The sequence below is a fragment of the Antedon bifida genome, chromosome 2 (assembly GCF_963402885.1).
Source record: "Antedon bifida chromosome 2, ecAntBifi1.1, whole genome shotgun sequence".
Taxonomy (NCBI): Eukaryota; Metazoa; Echinodermata; class Crinoidea; order Comatulida; family Antedonidae; genus Antedon; species Antedon bifida.
This window is the reverse complement of record NC_136227.1, coordinates 7642924-7663084: the sequence shown is the minus strand read 5'-3', so window position 1 is coordinate 7663084 and position 20161 is coordinate 7642924. Positions and strand designations below refer to the sequence as shown.

General features: G+C 32.4%; 1 protein-coding gene across 3 annotated transcripts in view; it reads left to right on the top strand.

Annotated features, from left to right (window-relative positions):
* LOC144836084 (segment polarity protein dishevelled homolog DVL-3-like) overlaps nt 1–20161 on the top strand; it is a 65669-nt gene that overhangs the window by 9934 nt on the left and 35574 nt on the right. For 2 of the 3 annotated variants that reach the window (XM_078691268.1, XM_078691267.1), the window contains exons 3-5: nt 2578–2696; nt 8508–8578; nt 19252–19293. In XM_078691268.1, coding sequence (XP_078547394.1) covers nt 2578–2696; nt 8508–8578; nt 19252–19293 — 232 coding nt within the window. The remainder of the gene's footprint in view (nt 1–2577; nt 2697–8507; nt 8579–19251; nt 19294–20161) is intronic. The other variant, XM_078691270.1, reaches the window with a different exon arrangement.

Sequence of the window (20161 nt, the reverse complement as noted above, 5' to 3'; positions counted from 1 at the left end):
AATTGCTTTTTTATTAAAATATGAATAATTAAACGCAATTAAAAAACACATCATGAACAGGGTGGTGTTGGAATTTAAGGCCTTTAACCAAAGTACTATAAGGTTTTAGCTACAACATACAGTATTGGTTATTGTTTGAGCATTTATTTGAATATTTCAACCATGTTTAAAGTACAGTAGGGTAACCCTTCAGTTTAACATATTGGGCTACCCTACCCCTTAAGAAACCCTTATTGTTCATATATGTAGTGTGATGATACTAGATATAAAGGTTCATTTGGAGGAGAAATGAGATGTTAGATATAAAGGTTCATTTGGAGGAGAAATGAGATGTTTTGTCATTTTCTGCAGAAACACAGCCTAAGTTTGTATTAAGCTTGGTTCCCACTAGCGACGCAACGTAACGCAACCTACGCAATGTAAGAAAATACCCTTCTAATAATTGTGTTTGCCACCGCTTGTGTGAAATCAAACCACGGTGTTTGCAGCACTATTGCGTTGTCGGTTCCTACTTGTGATTACGCAATGCAGCACTTTGTGTTGATACGTCACTGAGTTGCATTCTAGTGTGGGAACCACGCTTCAGTGTTTCAATTGCGTTACAGTACTGTAGCTTAATTTAAATTATAGAATTAGAAGAAAACTTTGCATTTTTAGTCTAAATCTAAAAAAATTTTCCTAATAACAGAAAAAACAAACACATACACATGATACAGTATTACAAATATTCTCCTTGCACACAATAAACCTACTTTCCCTCGATTATCACAGATGAAACGGTTACCTAGGGAACAAACAGTTGTTTTCGCTTCTACTTTTCTAGTAATAGTTGATAGAATGGTAGATGTTGCATTTCAACAGTGCCATTCCCATATTCCGCATACAGTAGCTTAGTAGTTTCTTCTGATTTGTTTTTACCCTTTTAATGTGTTTTAACAGTCAGATTCATGTTATTGATGGTTTATTTTATGTCGATTTTCTTTTTCGCTCCCTTGTTAATATTTTTGAAGGAACTTATATTTGAGGAAAAAAAATAAGATGATTTTGTTTGGTAATAAATACCATCCTTTGTTTAAAACCAAATACTGTAATACTACTGTAGTAGCTCTAAATTGCAGTAGGCTAGAGTAGTTACTATAAAAATTGTGTTTATTTATACTGTATACTGTAGGTGGTGTTATTGTCTAAAAATAATAGTTTTCTATAAATTATAGCCCACTGTCCACATGTTTGCTTTATTTTTTATTGTTTTAAATTTTCTTTGACATTGGCTACTGTAGTCAGCTGTTTAAACTTGCACTGTTTGGATAGAAATGACTAAAAAAACTATTAAGAGTATTATAGTTAATACTGATAATAATAATAATATTGAGGATTTGTACCATTGAATCATTACTGCAAGCAAATTGCTCATTTATGCTTTAGAAATGAGACTGTATTTGGGTGATTTTTTTTTTCATTTAATGGCATAATTTCTTCATTTCCGTCATTTAACCTGTTGAAATTTAATTAGATTCACTCACATGTAAACCATTTAGAACAATTGTCTACAAATTGAAACATTTAAAAAAAAAAAATGGTTTTGTAGGGCAGGGTGAGAATAATTATTTAGATAACATTTTTTATTCTTAAAGCTGTTTGTTATTATTGTCTAGTTTGCTGATTACGTTTAGCTTTTAAATCAAATTAGACCGAATAATCATTTTAAACATTATTTGTTTACATTTCATTGACAAAAATGATGTAACAGTTCCTATAGAAACGGGATTACCAAATGGTAGTCCTGATATTTTTGCTGATACTAATCACTATATTCTGTAGAATAGAAGCTATTTTGAACTGTCTATTATAATGCTGTATTATTAGTATTAGCAGTATGTTAATAGTGCTAGCCATTCCATCTGTTGTTCACCTAATTTCATTCATTTAGAAGCCTTGTGCTATGTCCTTTACTAAATAAAACACAATGCATTTAATTACTAAACATTACACCATTATACACAAAAGATGAATAGGCCTGTCTATCCTGAGCCTATACAAATGAAAGGTACAAATCACACAAGGTTATTCCTATAGTTGCCCATTCAGGGATCTTCTAAACAGCACAACAATAACATGTGTTTTTAATGATGCTTGTTTTACATGGTGAGAATAGCATAGTTTTATTGAATAGAGATGTACCAAGACTTAATTTATACGCTCTTTTCTCAGCCAGAGTTAAATATAGTCATTCAATCGGTTTAACTATTATGCCTGTGAAACGTTTAGTTTAGTATCATTATTAAAACATTATTGTAAGATGACAGTTAACCAATCACACATACCCTTACAGTATATTAACTTAACTCTCTGATGGTTAATTCAGCTTAAGTCTGTTCTATGCACGCTTAACTATAGTGTGTGTGTGAATAGGACTATAGAAAATTTCTTTGAGTGCCAGAATATTTTTAATTACTTTATTATTTAAAGCACAAAAATAAAGTTTTCTACATCATTTTTTTTGATAACTCTTTTGATAATATTATTGTTTTAATACCAATGTACTTCAATTTATGCTTTTAATTTTGTTATTTTCAGCTTGTACCAGGGGACGGTTCAGACACATCATCACAATGTGCGGAGAGTCATAATGGGGAGATGCAACCCCCCATGGAACGCACAGGCGGCATAGGAGACTCACGCCCGCCTTCGTTTCAGTAAGTTTTTTGTCAATCAGGCCATGCCGATTGAGATAATTTTGGTACAGTATTTCTTCTGTTTGTTAATACTGTAGTTTGTTGATACTGCAAGAAGTTGAGGTATCAATCCACTTAGTTCACAGACAATTCATTAGACCGAATGAGTGGCCAAGACAGTGGAACCGTATACTTAGCCATAATATCGGCAGGAGTTCAAGCCTCAATCGCTCAAATGATTCTGGTGATTGAACAAGTCTTCTCAGATAAGGACTATAAACTGTAGGTCCAAAAATGCTTGTGTACATGTAGTTCATCTTTCGAGATGAGTAGGGGTTACGGCTGTATACTAGTACACACAGCCACTGTAAACACACAGCCACTACTTAAATAAATGTCCCGCATAATGACAAATTCTCCTGATTTTTATTTCATTTACTGATTTTAATCCAACCTTCTTAATTTTAAATTTATAAAGTTTTTATATTAGCTAGTTCTAGCAAACCTAGTAACAATGAAATAGAAGTGCTTGATAAGTAGACCCAGGGCTAACTTTTAAACTCAACACTTCCTCAAGTGTGATCCTAGGCTTGACATTGTACCAAGTGGCTTAAGTGTACCCTTGGTTATTGGGTTTACTTCCTTTGAAATCTTTGGAAAGTGCAATTTAAGTTTTGGGCCATCGTGGACACATTGTATGGAGACAGAGACAAAAAAAATATGCCGTTATTCTGGATCTTGTTGACCTTTCCAAAGCAGTGGATGGCTGGAGACTTCCTTAGCACTCTAATAATCTCCAGACACTCTGCCATCCACTGCTAATCTAAATTGGTCTTTAGAGTGCTAAGGATTTAAGATCTGGTTGACCTACTGTACTACAGTACTCGCACTAGAGGATGGAGGCATTCTCTTCAATAGCTATCCCATAAAAATAGGATAATTAATCTAGGACTTATTTGGTCTTCAGGTTCATTTCTACAGGATTTTGAATAATGGGTTATACTTAGTACATTTGACCTGGCCTAGTTTAGACAAGCAAGTCTTAGACACTAGACTAGGCCTATAGTAGGCCTACTGTAGCATAATTTGCAATATAGATTAATACAGAACGATCCTTTACTAGGCCTAGTGTAATGTAGCCGCTTCTCTTTGCATACAGTTGACTTGGCTGGAAATAAAGACTTTCATCTTAAGCCTACTGTACAGTAGTATAGTTACAGTACTGCTGTGTAGGTTGCTTAGTATTCCCATGGCTCTAAGTCCCTTTTACTAAAGTAGCTCATTACGTCAGTATCTCCTTATGTCATCTCGACTGTCAAACTCTGTTTGTATCATGATGTAGAAATGATCTATGCCAATTTAAACCCTATTAATAGCACAATAAACGCTGTTAAATGCCCTGTTTGTAGGTTGGCACGAGTTCATTAACACTCAGACTGCTTTTATTGGACATTAATGTTTTCTCTTTATTATTACATTCTTCAACTGACCAATTACACTACACACAAATGTACTGGATGTCAGAATCCTACAGTAAGACTGTGTACAGTTGGTAGTGTACTGTAGTATTCATTTTTTTTTTGGGTGGGTGAAAAAAAGTTGGTGTCGAGATAAAAGATAGAGATATCGATATTGAAGTACTGTACTGTCTGTTCTTTCAATTCTTGAGTTGTCTCCTGTAGAATTATATATAGATATTTATTAAAAACTATGATGCATTGTATCTAAATATCTCGGAATAAATTACACCTTGACACGCTACAGTATACTTTTCAAAAGGCACTTGATATGAAGTAGTAATTCGTGACCATTGGTGCGTATCAACGTATCATTCCAATCAGTATTATTCTATTAACCAATTTAAACAAAGCCTATTAATGTAACCACAACTATCCCATGAGACTGTGCAGATTTACAACCTGAATATTAAAAACATTAAAAAATATACAGGCAGTATGCTATAAAATGTGTTACTCAAAACAAGTCTGAAAAACGCAATACCTTGAGATTGATGTTAATACCACAATATAGCCTTTGAATTTACAGTAATTGGTTATGATGATAGTTATTGCTATTGTTAGGCTAGGTTGAATAATTACGGTCGTAATGGCAAGGATCAGACTAGCATGTGACATGTGGCATGGGTTCAAGACCTGTCTGTTCCATTTATTTGTATTCTTAACCATCTTTTACACCTGCTCCGGTCCGACTCTGGCTAATAAAATTGAACATCAATGTTCCATTTTCATTACGCTCCACGCCACTATGCGCATATGAAAAAAAACAAGGGTGCATTCAAACTGGTCTTAATTTAAATACTGACGCACTATAGAGGTTATATTTATTTTTTAAACATTAAAGCAAGGTTGGTTCTAGAATGAAAATAGCGTATCAATTGCGACACACTTAGTATAGTGGTAAATCGACGGTGTTCGTCTTTTTCTACAAGAATTGACATTAGTTTAGCCACAATGTACGCCAACAATTTCCTTCCTCTCCTAAATCTTCCTAAAAGTACTTTGTAACGCAACAGACAGAAAATGTAAACCTCTCACATTATTAATAGTACACAGTACAATAGGTCATATTTACCTTATTGTCTGCTTCATAAACAGACCATGTGATACTATCAACCAATAGCATTGCATACATTGTTGATGTCATTAACCTCAAAAGGTTACTCGACTGACCTGAAATTCTGATAAACTTTTTCCCTTTTGTTCTTCATGGTGTTTAAAATACCAATACTTTTGACTGAAGTGCCTGCCATACATTAGTACTTAGCAATTGAGAAGGAGCTTATGTCCAAACAACATTATTGAATAAAACATGATAATTACTTGATAAGATAGGAAATATGAGGCAATTTATGTTACTGACAGCCAATTGATTCTTATTATCTGTACTTAAGATTTGATAGTTTGTGGTTTCCTTTAAGATTCCTATCTGGAAAGTGATAATTAAATAATCATTAATGATTGTTTATCTGTTGTGCAAACTTCATTCAACTTTACTTTCTACTTACTTTCAAGATTATTTAAAATGATCAAATAGATCAAAATGTTGAATTCTTAATGTGTCTAGCCTTGATTTTGAGTTATCCTTGTTTTTAAAAATAAATGTTACTGTACTTTGAATTGAATAAACTACGGTGTGCGGGTATTTTTCAGCATCAACTTAGACAGTATACCACGTCAGAAAACACCCCTATTTGGGGAAAATCGTTGAACCTAAATTCGTTGTAATTGTCAATAACTATTTATCTAACTCAACTTAATTAGTAAACTAAAAAAGTTAATTGTGTCCCCTCCATGCAGACAAAGTTTTCTCTTCTTATTCTTCTATAGCAAAATGAATGAGCCTGTGCATGCCGTTTGATGACAAATCATACAGAAGTTAGAATCTGAATCACTGTACATACAGTACTGTAATTCATGTAACCTCTCATCTCAGGTTATATAATTTATCATAATTAAATGTAGCCTTAATAATTTTCAAAGTGTGTTTCTTGGGATTGAATTACTCCACTGTATGTTACTGGTTTTCTGAAGATATGGATAATAATGGATGCTAAACAATGCAAATTCCAGCAAGCTCCATTTTAAACATGTAACGGCTCACTTACATTACAAAAAAGTAATAATTTTGTGGTTAACTACTTTAATATTTTTTTAGTAAAACATCATTTTTGGTTCAAAATAACTGTTTAAAAAATGTTTTACCCCAAAAATAACACAATATTCAAATTTGTTAAAGGTTCATGTATGATAACTGTAATACTTGACTGATTACAATAATAAAGAAATAAAGAAAGTGGATAAATAAAAAGTACATGGTAGTATGTATAGTACAGTACAGAAATATAAGGCTCAGCATGTATAATAAAACTATACACAGTTATAAATAAGGGTAAATTAATATTAATGTTCTGTATGTTATTTTTATAATGTTAGGATAGTTAGTACAATAGAAAACTAGTGTACAGAATAGTAGATACACAACAATGCATGCCCATCAGTTTTATGTTTACAATACAGTCCATATTCTATCCTTAATAGTGGAATACTGTATATTCAGAGGTCAAAGTTGAACATCAGCATTGTTAGGTGTTTATCATAAGTTGTCAATCATCCCTTGCTTTAAGTGTCACTCAAATTAATTGAATTTCATTACATGGTTTTGAAGCATGTGGCTTTAAATGTCAGGTTTATTCCTAGTGTTTGGATAAGCAAATCCACTAGTTATTATTAACCAATCGGCTACGTAGATAAATAGTTTGATAGTCATCTTGTCTGTTAAAAAAACATCCTTTCTGGTCTACTGACATCTTAACTATTTTTAGGTTCCTAAGTTGCGAACATTTATCACTGCTATTTTATAATTAATACATAAAAATACATATAAACAAATAATTTAAATTCACTAAATCATAAAATGAGACTGCCTGCAATGAATTCAGTTCATTGAAATAACAATACAGTAGTAGAGCCTCTATAGAGGACACCCACCAACGTGTTCTTAAATAAAAGTAGATGGGTAGTAGTAAACGTATTGCATATATCATTCATACAACAGGAGAGTGTCCCCTTAATATGAATGCCCCAAAAGGCGTAGTTTTACTGTTTTTCATTGTTTCGCAATCTGTGAAAGTTCTGTGACGTCAATCCCACCATATTACTATATTTTACATAAAATCTATTAAAAAAAATACTTGGAAAAAAAAAATACTGTATGGTTATATAACTTAAGTACCGGTACCTTTTTCCTATGTTGTGTAGAATTTTCTGTAAATGCCATCAGACAAACTGATTTATTAATACTACAAAATGCTATGATAAAATAATGTCATCATAGAGAAGGTTGTCATTTGTCACCTGAAAGTGACATATATACCTGGCCTTCTACTTTATTTATGACAGTTGTTGTTTATCATTGAACAACTATTACTTATAAATGTTTCCTAATACATAATTGATGCTTTTATATCCAAACGATTACATCATCAATTTGTACCCTATGCATTGCAGGATTTACATTACTCAAATTGGTTATTATTTTGATACAACAGAGAATTGTAGCTATTAACAGTAATAGGTTTTGATGAATCTATTTCTATAGTCATGTACATTATAGTAGTACCTGTAGGCCTGTGTAGTGTACCTGAATCAAGTGTCTTTATGATATGGGTAGATATAGTATAAGTGGGTGTAAAAAAACAAGAGTTAAAAGAGGATAAAAGTGTGAGTAGGAAAATAACTAAAACTTTCAGGTATCTGGAAGTTTCTTTTATAGGTGGGTGTTAAAGTAAATGGTGAAATATATATAAATATATTTTTAAATCCAAAGGCAGAATACTGAAAAAATGAGAATGCTTTGGGTTTCTGTGGCTGGATGTCAATAGAGATACAAAAAAAACGAAAAGTTAGCAGAGCTTTCGGGCAACATTAGCCCTTCATCAGATATAATAGCTTTTGGGCGATGTGAACACTTTTAAATAGTACACTTGTTCCTACCCATCTCCACCCAGAAGTTGTAAGTCCTTGCAACAGAAAAAACATTCAAACACCAGGCAGTTCAGCCTTTCAATTGATTGAAAGAGCAATTTATTGAAGACTTGCTTCTGATTGATCTTGAAGTTTTGGGTCTATAATTTAATTTTAATAGGTTTTGATCTACAGTAATTCATGATGATCCAAAAAATTAAAGACCCAACATTTATTACACAACTTACACATTTGGCTATTCTACACTGGCGAAAATATTGCGTGCTGTACATGTAGCGGTATTTATCACTGTAGTAAAACAAAAATATGTTTTTCTTTTATCTTGCAGTGCAAACGCCGAAGGAAGTTCAGAAAAACTAATTGACACAGAAACTGAATCAGTTGTCAGCTCAAGAAGAGGTAAGCAGTCCATTTTGTGCCTAGTTTACTGGGATAAACAAAAAATGGCCATTATGATATGAAAGGTTAAATTTACCATTATATAGATTAACATGAGATATGGTATGGTGTGAGTGAAAGAAAACCATGATAAAATGGAATGGCCAAGCTATTCAATTTTTTAGCTTGAACCGTACTGCTATTGTTTTCTGGCCGTAGTCAACGATACGTCAACAAATAACAAAGTCACATCTCTTTTATACAGTATAATAGAACTTACCATAACAGTCAACTCTATAAAAAAAAAACCAGATCGGATGTGATGCCTTTTATTGCAGTTTCCATTTTAAAGGAAAACATGTACAGTTTTCTTTGTGTCCACTTTTGGAAGAGTTTTATAACTTTATTTCTAAGCAATAGTCCTGGCAGCAGATTTTATATTAGGGTAATCGGTGAAAGTTACTGTTAGTCATTGTTAGTACAGGTAGCTTGGGTTAGGAATGTTCAGACTACATTTTAGGCTAGGTACAGCAGGGAAGTTAACTCTTCCCTGGGTACAGGAACATCGCCATTGTTTATAGTGAGATTTCGTTTCGAAATGTTATACAGACAAATGGTAATTCTACCAACTACAGTGCCTATATACAGTACTGTAATCATGCATGGATTAAATTGTGTATACTGTACAGTAGGTCTCCTTCAACAACTCCCCAAAAATAAAATACTTCCTAAATGTTGTCAACAGATACAGTGTTTCTGCTTACAAAAGGCCTAATAGCTATTATAGCAATCATCTATCAATTCTTAGCACTCTAGCCTACAGGATTGTACTCTCCTTCTTCCTGCCCTGTGGGGGTCAGTCAAGGTCATTCACAACATGCTACAGTACCTCCAGCATTAATTGTTTATTCCATCGCTACACTGACTGGATACATTTTCTATCCATACAAAGTGAACATTCAAATTTAGTTATCTTTAGTGATTACCACATAAATTTAATGATATTAACGTCCTTAATTGAGATACAGTAGTTCATTTCACGAGTTCAATGTTCATCTTATTTCAGTCCATGTAGTTCCATTCAATATTTTCACCGTTGTTAGATTTGTAATTGATTATAATTTTGGATTTCACATTTTGTCATTGAAAACCTCCAATTACGGCAAATATATTCTATTATTAAAGATGTATTGTCCCCCTGAAAAATATATTTTTACCATTTTTGTTGTTGAATATGCCATTTTAATTGGATGGAAAAAAATTGATTTACCTGAAAAAAAATGTAATTTAAAGCAAAAAATAGCCAAATTGGCTGCCAGCCAATGTGATTTTGGTTGAATTTAACCATTTATATTGTCATTTTATAAGTGAAAACATTATTTTCCCCCATTTTTTTTTCTGCGGAAGTGATTAACTTATTAACACTACAAAATAACCTAATTAAAGTCTGATTTAATTAATCTTCATTTTTCATTTTTTTGGGGGACAATACAATAATTGTTAATTAAATAATTAATTAAATAAGTTGTCATAGTACAATGCTAAATAATGGTAGTTTGAATGATTGTAAGAAATACTTTACAGTATTCAATAACCTGAACGTCAACATGGCGTATATTTTATTGTGTGTACCCGGTGAGTTTTGCTACTGTAGTCAATGTGAAAGAGGTATCTTTGATAGATTTTGTTTTAAAAACTGGTGAACTACATTTCCCGAGATTTTTATCTGATTCGTAAAAATTCCATCCACGCCTTGCTTCCCTTGTTTCTCTTTCCCAGTTTATAATTTACGATATAATTCAATTTTCACTTTCCATGTTGGATTTTGTGTTAGAATGTTATAAGGAGTGTGAGATTGAATGTCATTTTAATAGTATGATTGAATGTATTAACATCAAAATCTGACAGTGATAGTTGTAACCTTGTGTCTTAAATCACAAACATTGAAAAACAAATAAATTCACCCATAAAATCCTAATTTATGATTGTTATTCAGAATATTTAATTTTTTTTTATTTAAAAAAAAACACAATTGTTTTAGGTGCAGTATTTGATTATTAATTCTGTGCGAGATCAATTTCCAGTTGGGTTTGATCAGCACTCATGTTTAAATCAAATTCCTACAGTAGAATTGTAAGTTTAACTAGAATTTAATTCGTCACTTTGACGAATTATAGGTGATCATTTTTATCATTTTACTGAAATTAATTTTTTTTTAAACATGCACGTACGTTAACATACGATCGGAAAATGTTGATGTATGCCATCCTATTATATGCTTATAGTGCTGAGTTGTGCCTATATGCCATATACAATATGTACAGTATATACTGTATATCTATATACAGTGTAGCATAGGTGAAATTACGGGACACACATGTTCTAATTTTTTGGCATGATGACGTTATCAAACTAAACGTTAAGATGACAATTTCGAAAGATAATTAATTGAGCAAAAAAATATAAGATTTGGAAAAAAATTTGGCACGTAGAAGCGCTGTGCGCGCTCTTTGAATTGTGTATAACTTTGACGAAAAATATGAAAAAACTACTTTTTCACTTCAACTGGCCATATGTTAACGTTACAACATCCGATAGGCTTAATTTTTATATGAATTAATATCTACATTTCATCAGCTTTCATAATAAATTATAATCATCAAGGTAACCTTCAATTCTGAAGAGCTGTAAGATATTCAAATTTACTGCGAAGGTGAAATTACACGGCCTACGTTATTCAAGTTTTTACGCGTGATGACGTCATTAAAATGAAGATAGTGTAAACTCATGATAAAGATAATTAATTAAGAAAGCACATACTGAAAGTTGTGCGAAATTCGAGCACACATAACCAAGATGCGCTCTGTTGAATGTGATAATCTACACAAAAAGATAACAAATCCTAATTTTTAAATTCAAGTGGCCATTTGATGACGTCAAAACATTTTGTACGTAAAATATGTACATGAATTCATATCTACAACTCAATGGCTTCCAGAATAAGTTAAAAAAATCGGGGGTCATCTTGCATTCTGAAGAATTATTTTCATTTTAAAAAAGACCTATTTTTCACCATTTTCAGAACTTTTGTAAAATAAATGTGCGCATTTTGTAATTTTTAACGTGCTCATATAGCGTTATTTTAAGTCGGAACTGACTCAAATTTGGTGAATGTACTAAGGATGGTGAGTAGAATGAGATTTGTAAAAAAAATTCATATTTTTTACGCTTTTTAAGTATCGCGCGCGCAAAAACGCATTTTTGCGCAGTAATTTTTTGAAACATGCAAATGGCCTAATTCATGCTCTAAATTGATCAAAACTTAATTTTGAGCGTTTTAAATTTTTAACGCGCGATATCACGCGCATGAACCTACGTGCGCGTGCGTTTTTATTTGCTAATATTTTTACCCTTGATCTGAAGTTTACGTGTAGTGAATTTCATTAATATGTGATAATGAATTATGGAGATATGATTGATAATGTGATTTCGCAAAATGGCGTATAAATGTCGTCACGGATGAGTGATCACGCTGGAAAGCTTATTAGGATTAAGTTGTATTATTTGAAAGATATTCTGAAATTTTTGTAATCATTGACATTAAACTTTTTTAGATAATTGTTACACAAAATAGTGTACAGAAACAATAAAAAGAACTAGACATGTAACTCGTCACTTTGACGAGTTTGGTTTTCCGCCGCGCAAGTGGTGCAACATGAACGTGTAACGACGTACCTTTTAACATTAAGGGATAGGTTGAGGACAAAAGGAAGTGTTCACGTTGGCATTATGACCTGAACTGAAGAATATGATATGTTGTTATTGCTGAATTCTATTATTTCGATTCATATATAGTATACACAGTATAATCTGTATCCATATCACACAGTGTAGAATAGGTGAAATTACGGGACCCGCTATTTATTGCAAATTTTAACATGTTGACGGTTTTAAAATGAAATGTGAAGGTAGCAATTTCGGAAGGAAATTATCTCAGCAACAACATATTAACGTCTAGAAGAAATTTGAATACGTGAAATATTGATGCGCGCTCTTTTAAATGTAATGAATTATGACGCAAAAGATGAAAATACGACTTTTTTCATTTAACTGGCCATATGATGACGTCACAACATCCGATTGGCAAAATTTTCACATGATTTCGTATCTACAATCCAATAGCTTCCATAAAACGTTTTAATCGTGATTATCAAATTTTATTCTTACGAGCTATAACTGATTAAAATTTACTGTAAAGATGAAATTAATGCCACACGTAATTTAAATTTTTAGGAATGATGACGTCAAAAAAATTAAAATATTTCTAATTCATGCGAAAGACAGTTGATTGACCTAGACAATATCAAAATTTGGGTGAAAATGGAAAACGGATAAGTGGAGATGCGCTCTATTAAATGTGATGAGCTATGACGAAAGATACAAAAATCCTAAATTTTATATTAGCGTGGCCATACGATGACGTCACAATGTCCGGTTAGCCATATTGATACATGATCCGATATCTACAACTCATTAACTTCCAGAAAATGTCATCCACAAAAAGTTGACCGTGCAGTTTAGAAATTACGACTGTTTAAAAAAAGGCATAATTTTGACGAATTTTTTAACTTTTTCAACAAAAACTCGCGCAAATTGTCCAATTCCACGTGCTCGTATGACGTTACTGTAAGTCGAAATTGTTTAAAAGTTGGTAAAATTACTAGAAAAGGCTGGAAAAACATAAATCACGCGAAAAAAATATGTTTTTAATGCTACGTGCGCACCGCACACGTAAAAATTTGCGCACGCGTGGGAATTTTTTACATGCTTAAAACGACATGAAACGCGTAGAAAGTTGATTAGAAATTAATTTTGCGCATTTTGAAATTTTAAATGCGCGTGCACGCGTAACTTTGTGTAAAACACGCAATTTTTGTTCAACAGAAAGTTAGCGCATGATATAAATTAAACTTGTGCAAAGTTTCAATTTAAAATGTTATTTGGTTTTTGACCTATGTTAAATACGAGAAAATCGTTAAATCGCGCGTACGTCACGTTGCGCAATTGTAAACATCATGAAAAGCTTCGCTTGACGACGTTACATAAATGTCAAAATGTTAACATAGTTCACAAAATGTTATGTTTGCAAGTTTCAGAGAAAAGCGTTACACAAAAATCATACAGAAAGAAAGAAGATGACAAAAAAGATGATGATGATTTCGTACAATCACAAGAGGTTTTCCTGCAACTTCGTTGCGGAAAACCAAAAAAAATAATTAAAAAAAAAATAATAATAAAGATTTTATACAATAACAATAGGTGATCATTTTATTCTAAATGATCACCTAAAAATACTCAATAAAATGGTAATGGTACTCTGAAGTCAAAATCTTGAAGCATTCTTTAGTCACCAGCCGATAGACTTTCATCATATCGGCACAGTTGAAAGATTTTAGTGATTATTCAAAAAATGTTTAGTTTTAAATAGTTTGGTACTACTTCAGAGATGAGCAATATTAATTAGAGATTAACATTCGTAAATTGCTCAGATATTTTAAATGATTAATTCTCTTTGATCTTATCCACAAACGTTTTGCCGAAGCTATATGCCTGTTTGACTTCATGTTGGTTTGAGTGATTAGCCTAGGCTGGGTATAATGAGTGTACTTGGCTGCCTTAATGATTTTGCTAGGCTGCTTTAATTATTACACTGTACTAGGCTAAGCACCTGTCTACAACCTGGGCTAAGATCCTGCAATGATGACAGTTATTCCCACTAGGCTCACAGCCTAGGCTCCCTGATGCAGTAAATGCAAAAGAAATTAGCATACTGTGGTGCAAATTGGCTAAGGTGTGGTTAAGGTTTCACCAAAGTCTTTAAATTAGTCTCCTACTGTCCAATTTGTTTTCAAACAGACCGGCCATAATATTATTAAAAGAACGAGTTTAATTCTATAATTCGATGCAATCTCTCTGTGATTTTACCAACTAATGGCCGATGCTTTTATTCTTGAGCATGGCACAAGTACGATCATGTTCAACATTCATGTCATCTTGCTCACACCATGTAATATTATACGTGGCGATACGATCAATGATAATTTTTAATAGCAGGCCTCCTCAGGGTTCCAGGCATGTGTGTAACCACCTTTATTCAAGTCCAATTTGTATAGTTCAAACCATAATTAATATCGTCATTTTTCTAATATAGAAATAGTAAGCAGTCAGCCGAGTTTCACCCGGTTGAAAAGTTAAACTTTTTGACCTGAATTATGTGATAGTATTGGCTGGTGTTCTGACATTAATGATAGTAGGCATGTTCAGTATAGGACCATGTACTGTGTTTTGGCACCCTTCTGGTCTGTACTCTACAAAGATTATACTATGCAGTAAAACCGATTTTACTTTTAAGAACTTGGCTGTACAGTATACAGTACTTAATTTCGCTAATAACCTAACGATGTACTGTAAGTGTTAATAATTTGAGACCAATTTATTATTTTTTGTGTCCTTCATAAAATGATTTTAAATGTAAATTGAGATGAGACAAAAAATGTCAATTTGTAAGACCACTAAAATTAAAATTAAGAAGTAGCTTTTTTGTGTAGCTTTGCACCGGACAATTATCCTATTCTTACGTTTTCCCTATTTTAAGATATTCGTTCTAATTTCTGTGAGTGTGTGAGTCATCCCCTCTTAACACATCCATAATGAAAACAGAATTGCCTAGACACCGTAACCAATTCAGTTGCACACTCACAATTATTTTATTGGTGTATCTTTTTTGTTTTCACTCTAAATACGAAAGTAATGGATTGGAAAAATTTGATTGAATTTATTTGTTAGCAATCGGACTGGTTTAAGGAATTGTTTCCTATGATGATGTCATTAACATAATTTAATTGAGTGTGCAGATGACAATTGACGTACATATGAAACCCCTTGGATTAACATTATTGATTAGTATAGTAACTGTAATGCATAGCTGTGAGCTGATGCAGCAAGAAAATGGTTAAAGAAATTGTTATGATTATTTAATTTAAAAAAAGGATAAACTGCAGTCTACTGTAGGCTCATGCTAGCCGTTCACCATGTCGGCAACAAGGAGTGGGGAAATGGTACCAATTTAGCTAATAAAATTGTTTTCCTCGTCAAGTTGGCTATAACTGTATTGTATTGGTACAGTAAAACATTTGAACAATACTGTAGGTTTACTATGAGATCATGTTTTTAAAAACAAAATTTCATTACACGCCACCGATAGACAACACGGAAACGAGAATAGAATGTTTTATTTTGCTAATCTTTTTTTTAATTCAATTTCGCTTAAAAGAACCAATTGACTTCAAATTTAACTTTTCCGTCATTCATATAAAAAAGTACTGTACTATAGTAATGAAAAATAAATATCTAAATTGAAAAAAAATAACGTCTTGCATACAGTAGGAAAATGATTACATTTTTGGAATATTGTTAAGTGCAACCCAAGCAACCAATAAAAAGTCAGGCAATTTCCTATATTTTTTAGCTAGGAAAAGATCACTTCTTCAATTCGATGAAAACAATGTGAAAAAAATAAAATATCTTTGATTCAAGGAACCCTAGCTATTTAATATTATGGATCCGCTCCTTAAATATGAATACACATTTATGTTCAAATGTTATAAATATGGCTGACATTCCCTTACCAACTGTTCGCAGCAATGTAACAAAATCAAGTCTTTAAATGTCGAACAGTTTCGTCATTATTTTATAGGATGTCGCTGTCAATATCGTGGGTGTTTTTAACGCATTCGCCGATAATTTTGTCACCCACAATATAAGCAACTAATGACTTTTGAAATGTGTCTTTTTCTTAATAGCTTTTTAGCTTGTCATGTAAAAGTAAATAGGAAAAATACAGTTTTATAATAATTATTAAAATGATAATTCATATCTTAAACATTGTGTAACAAAATATTATTTAGTAGTACTTCGTTTGATAACACACAGAAAGATGTCTCTTTACATATTTTTTAGCTAAAACCTTTTAAGATTTAGAATATGGGAAGTACTGTACTGTATGGGTCTTCCCTGGTATGGTAAACAAAAATGCATGGAAATACATAGGCCTAAGATTTACAAGGAGAATACTGACTGAATAACATACAGAATGCCCATTAAAAATTTCTCAGTTTAAAATGACATTATTGCAAGCTACAAGAACCCATTGTACACTTGTACATGTAACAAACGTGCGTACATGTCACCTTTGCGATCACATTTTAGTTTGGCACGATCTCCGATGACCTTTGAACCCTGAACTACATAACATTTCTTCGTCAGCTACGTTTATTTCGATCTGTCCATTTGATTTAGGTAATGGATAACTAATTCACGATGCATCTTCAAATATATTTTCTTGCCTTCGATATTTATTATTGTTCGTCGTGTTTTTTTCTGCCAGTTCGTGCTGACAGACGTGGTGGAGAGTGTAATGTTATCCTTATTTACGTACTTCTTGCATTGAGATTTCTTTAATTTATTGACGCAATATAATCAATAACACGACTAATATAAATCAATCAAGATTATTTTAATATCAATCATTTTGTTGTTATTACTTTTTTGACCTTCATTATCATGAATTATTTATGTCATTAATGTTGCATTGTATCCTCCTATTCTTTGAAAACATTGTTTTTATGGCTAGCATCATTGACAAGATCATCGATCATCGTCAATATTAATAATCTCTGTATCCCCATCATCAATTTATATAATCCTCCGTGTCATATCACTCACCGTAATTGACATCATACCTATCAACTTTCATATCATCAGTATCATCTGGTCATCATTAATTATTTTTATCGTCATTATTCATCAGTGTCATCCACTCGTTATCATCATTATCATCTTCAATATCATAGTCATCATTTATCAATATCATTCTCATTAGGTCATCATTTATCAATACCATCAGTATCATTATCGTTTATCAATATCATCTTATCTGTATCGTCGTCATTCATCATTCACCCACTTCATCAGTTTCTTCAATGTCATCATCATCATGTCGTCATTATCAAAATCAACATCTTTATCGTTATCAGTGTCATCATCACGAATCATCATTATCAACAATATCATCATCAATATCATTTTGTTTTATGTTGTATTTTAATGTATGTGTAACTCTGATAGTGATATCTATTAAGTAAAATCAAACATCACTGTAAATTATCATCATCACTCACTAGTCATTGTTAATTATAATCTTATTTTCATCACTATTTGTCATTATCTTTGGATGCCACACATTGCCCCCCTCAGTGTTGGTCTTTTTGGACACTACCTCATTCAGATGTCATCACTCATCTTTACATTTTCAACATTACCATATGAGCACCATTTTGTTCTCCCTTCCTTTCAGTCAATCCTCGATTTCATCACATGTTTGATTAAAATGCAAAATAGATTTTTTTTTATTATTATTATTAATATTTGTTATTAAATGTATCCTTAACATGAAGCCGTTCACAAAATATGAATAATACAAATATGAATAATATGGTTCTTAAAAAATCTATTCCCTATGAGTCGGCGCTACTGTAATGTACACATGAATAAGAATATTATTAACTGCTCTGTGTTCAGTATAATTAGCATTTCAATGGTTTAATAATTATAGATAGGGTCACAACTGTCTAGCTGTTTCTGCTGTTATTTCTTGCAGTTTCCTCCTTGAGAAAACTTTTCAAGGTTATCCCTAGTTTTCTTCAAGAGTTCATTAATAGTTTGGGACTATAGGTGGCGGTAGACTAGAATTTTATTTTATGATATTGAATCAATTTTGTGAGTGATCATTATGTTAACACTATAAAGACAATTGGCATTTTAGTAACTTACATCCCTATTCATGGGACATTTCTATTCATGGGACATTTCTATTCATGGGACATCCCTATTCATGGGACATCTCTATTCATGGGACATCTCTATTCAGGGGACATCTCTATTCATGGGACATCTCTATTCATGGGACATCTCTATTCAGGGGACATCCCTATTCAGGGGAATCCCTAGATCCAGGGAACATCCCTAGATCCAGGGGACATCCCTAGATCCTCCAGGGGACATCCCTAGATCCTCCAGGGGACATCCCTAGATCCAGGGGACATCCCTAGATCCAGGGGACATCCTTAGATCCAGGGGACATCCTTAGATTAAGGTGCATCCCTATTCAGGGGATACCTCTATTCAGAGATACTTACCGTAACCCTAACCCAGATAAGTCCCCTTAATAGAGGTTCTTTATACTGTATTTTCTAAAATATAAGTCAGTGGGTACAAAATTGAAATTTAGAAATGTTTTAACATAGTGGAAAACATTTATTGTTGGCGACCATGATGTCAAGTGTGTCTTAGCTGCAAGCATAAATTAAATCATATCTAATCTAATATTATTATATGAATCAATGTTTTTGTACTGTATGTGTTATTATTGCAGGGTAAATAAAAAAATGTATTTATTAAAATCTTTTTGAGCATGAACGTGTACAATATTGTAAACATACACTTTTCACCGATTTATTTTCTTTTTTTTTTTAATGAATGTTTGCAGTGTTTTTCTTCTGATTTTGCTCGCAATTATTATTTGTTATTGTAATTTAATTTAACGCACTTTCATCAATTTGCGTTACTACTTATAGATAGAAGAGGCAGTTCAAGGCGAGATCGTCATGGCGATGAATGTAAGTTTAGTCTGGCCATAGAGCTGTACATATAAAAAGCTAGAGTACAGTGTACAATTATGATTTCTCTGTGTAATAGAATAGACTGACACTCACCGATTCACAGTACTCTAGCTTTTGTATGTACACAGTACTCGGCCAAAGACATTGCCATATCAGCATCTTTCCTGCATTGTACATCGCCCTCTTGTGTTTGTTCCTTCCTTTGCTTTGTTTTTTCTTCCATATTTTCTTTTGCATGATGGCACCTTTCTATCATTTCATTTTGGTTTTTATTCATTTTGTTTGGTTTGTTTTTATAGTTTCTTTAGTTTATTATTCAATGAAAAACTTTTTTTTAACAATAATTATCGGCACATTGTTTATTGTTACATAATTCATGATAGACATTTTCAATCATTTCCCATATTCATTTTATTAAAAAGTTTGAAACGTTAAAAAAGTTTGTTTTATCTAAAACTGAAATTTTTTCGAACAGCATCTTGGCTTGTTTTATTTTATGCTAAATGTTTTATATTTCATATTATTTCAGATCCACACTTTCCTTGCTCTTTATACTTAAACAATATTATCATGCCCAAAAATCACAAATACGGTAGAACCTCTATTAAGGGGACACCTTAAGGACAAAGTGTAGCCTTAATAGGGGTGTCCCTTGAATAGAGGTTGGTCATACAGTAGTCCTAAAACTTGCCCTCATTCAAAATGTCTCCAAAAGAGCAACATAGTGTACAGCAAATCTAAACATGCTCACAAATGCTATGATTACTTCTGTGACTACACCAAATGTTAAAGTTATGTTAGCAGCTGAATACTTTGGTTTGTGAGCATGCTCAGATGATCGTTACGCTCTATTGCTTCGTAGTAC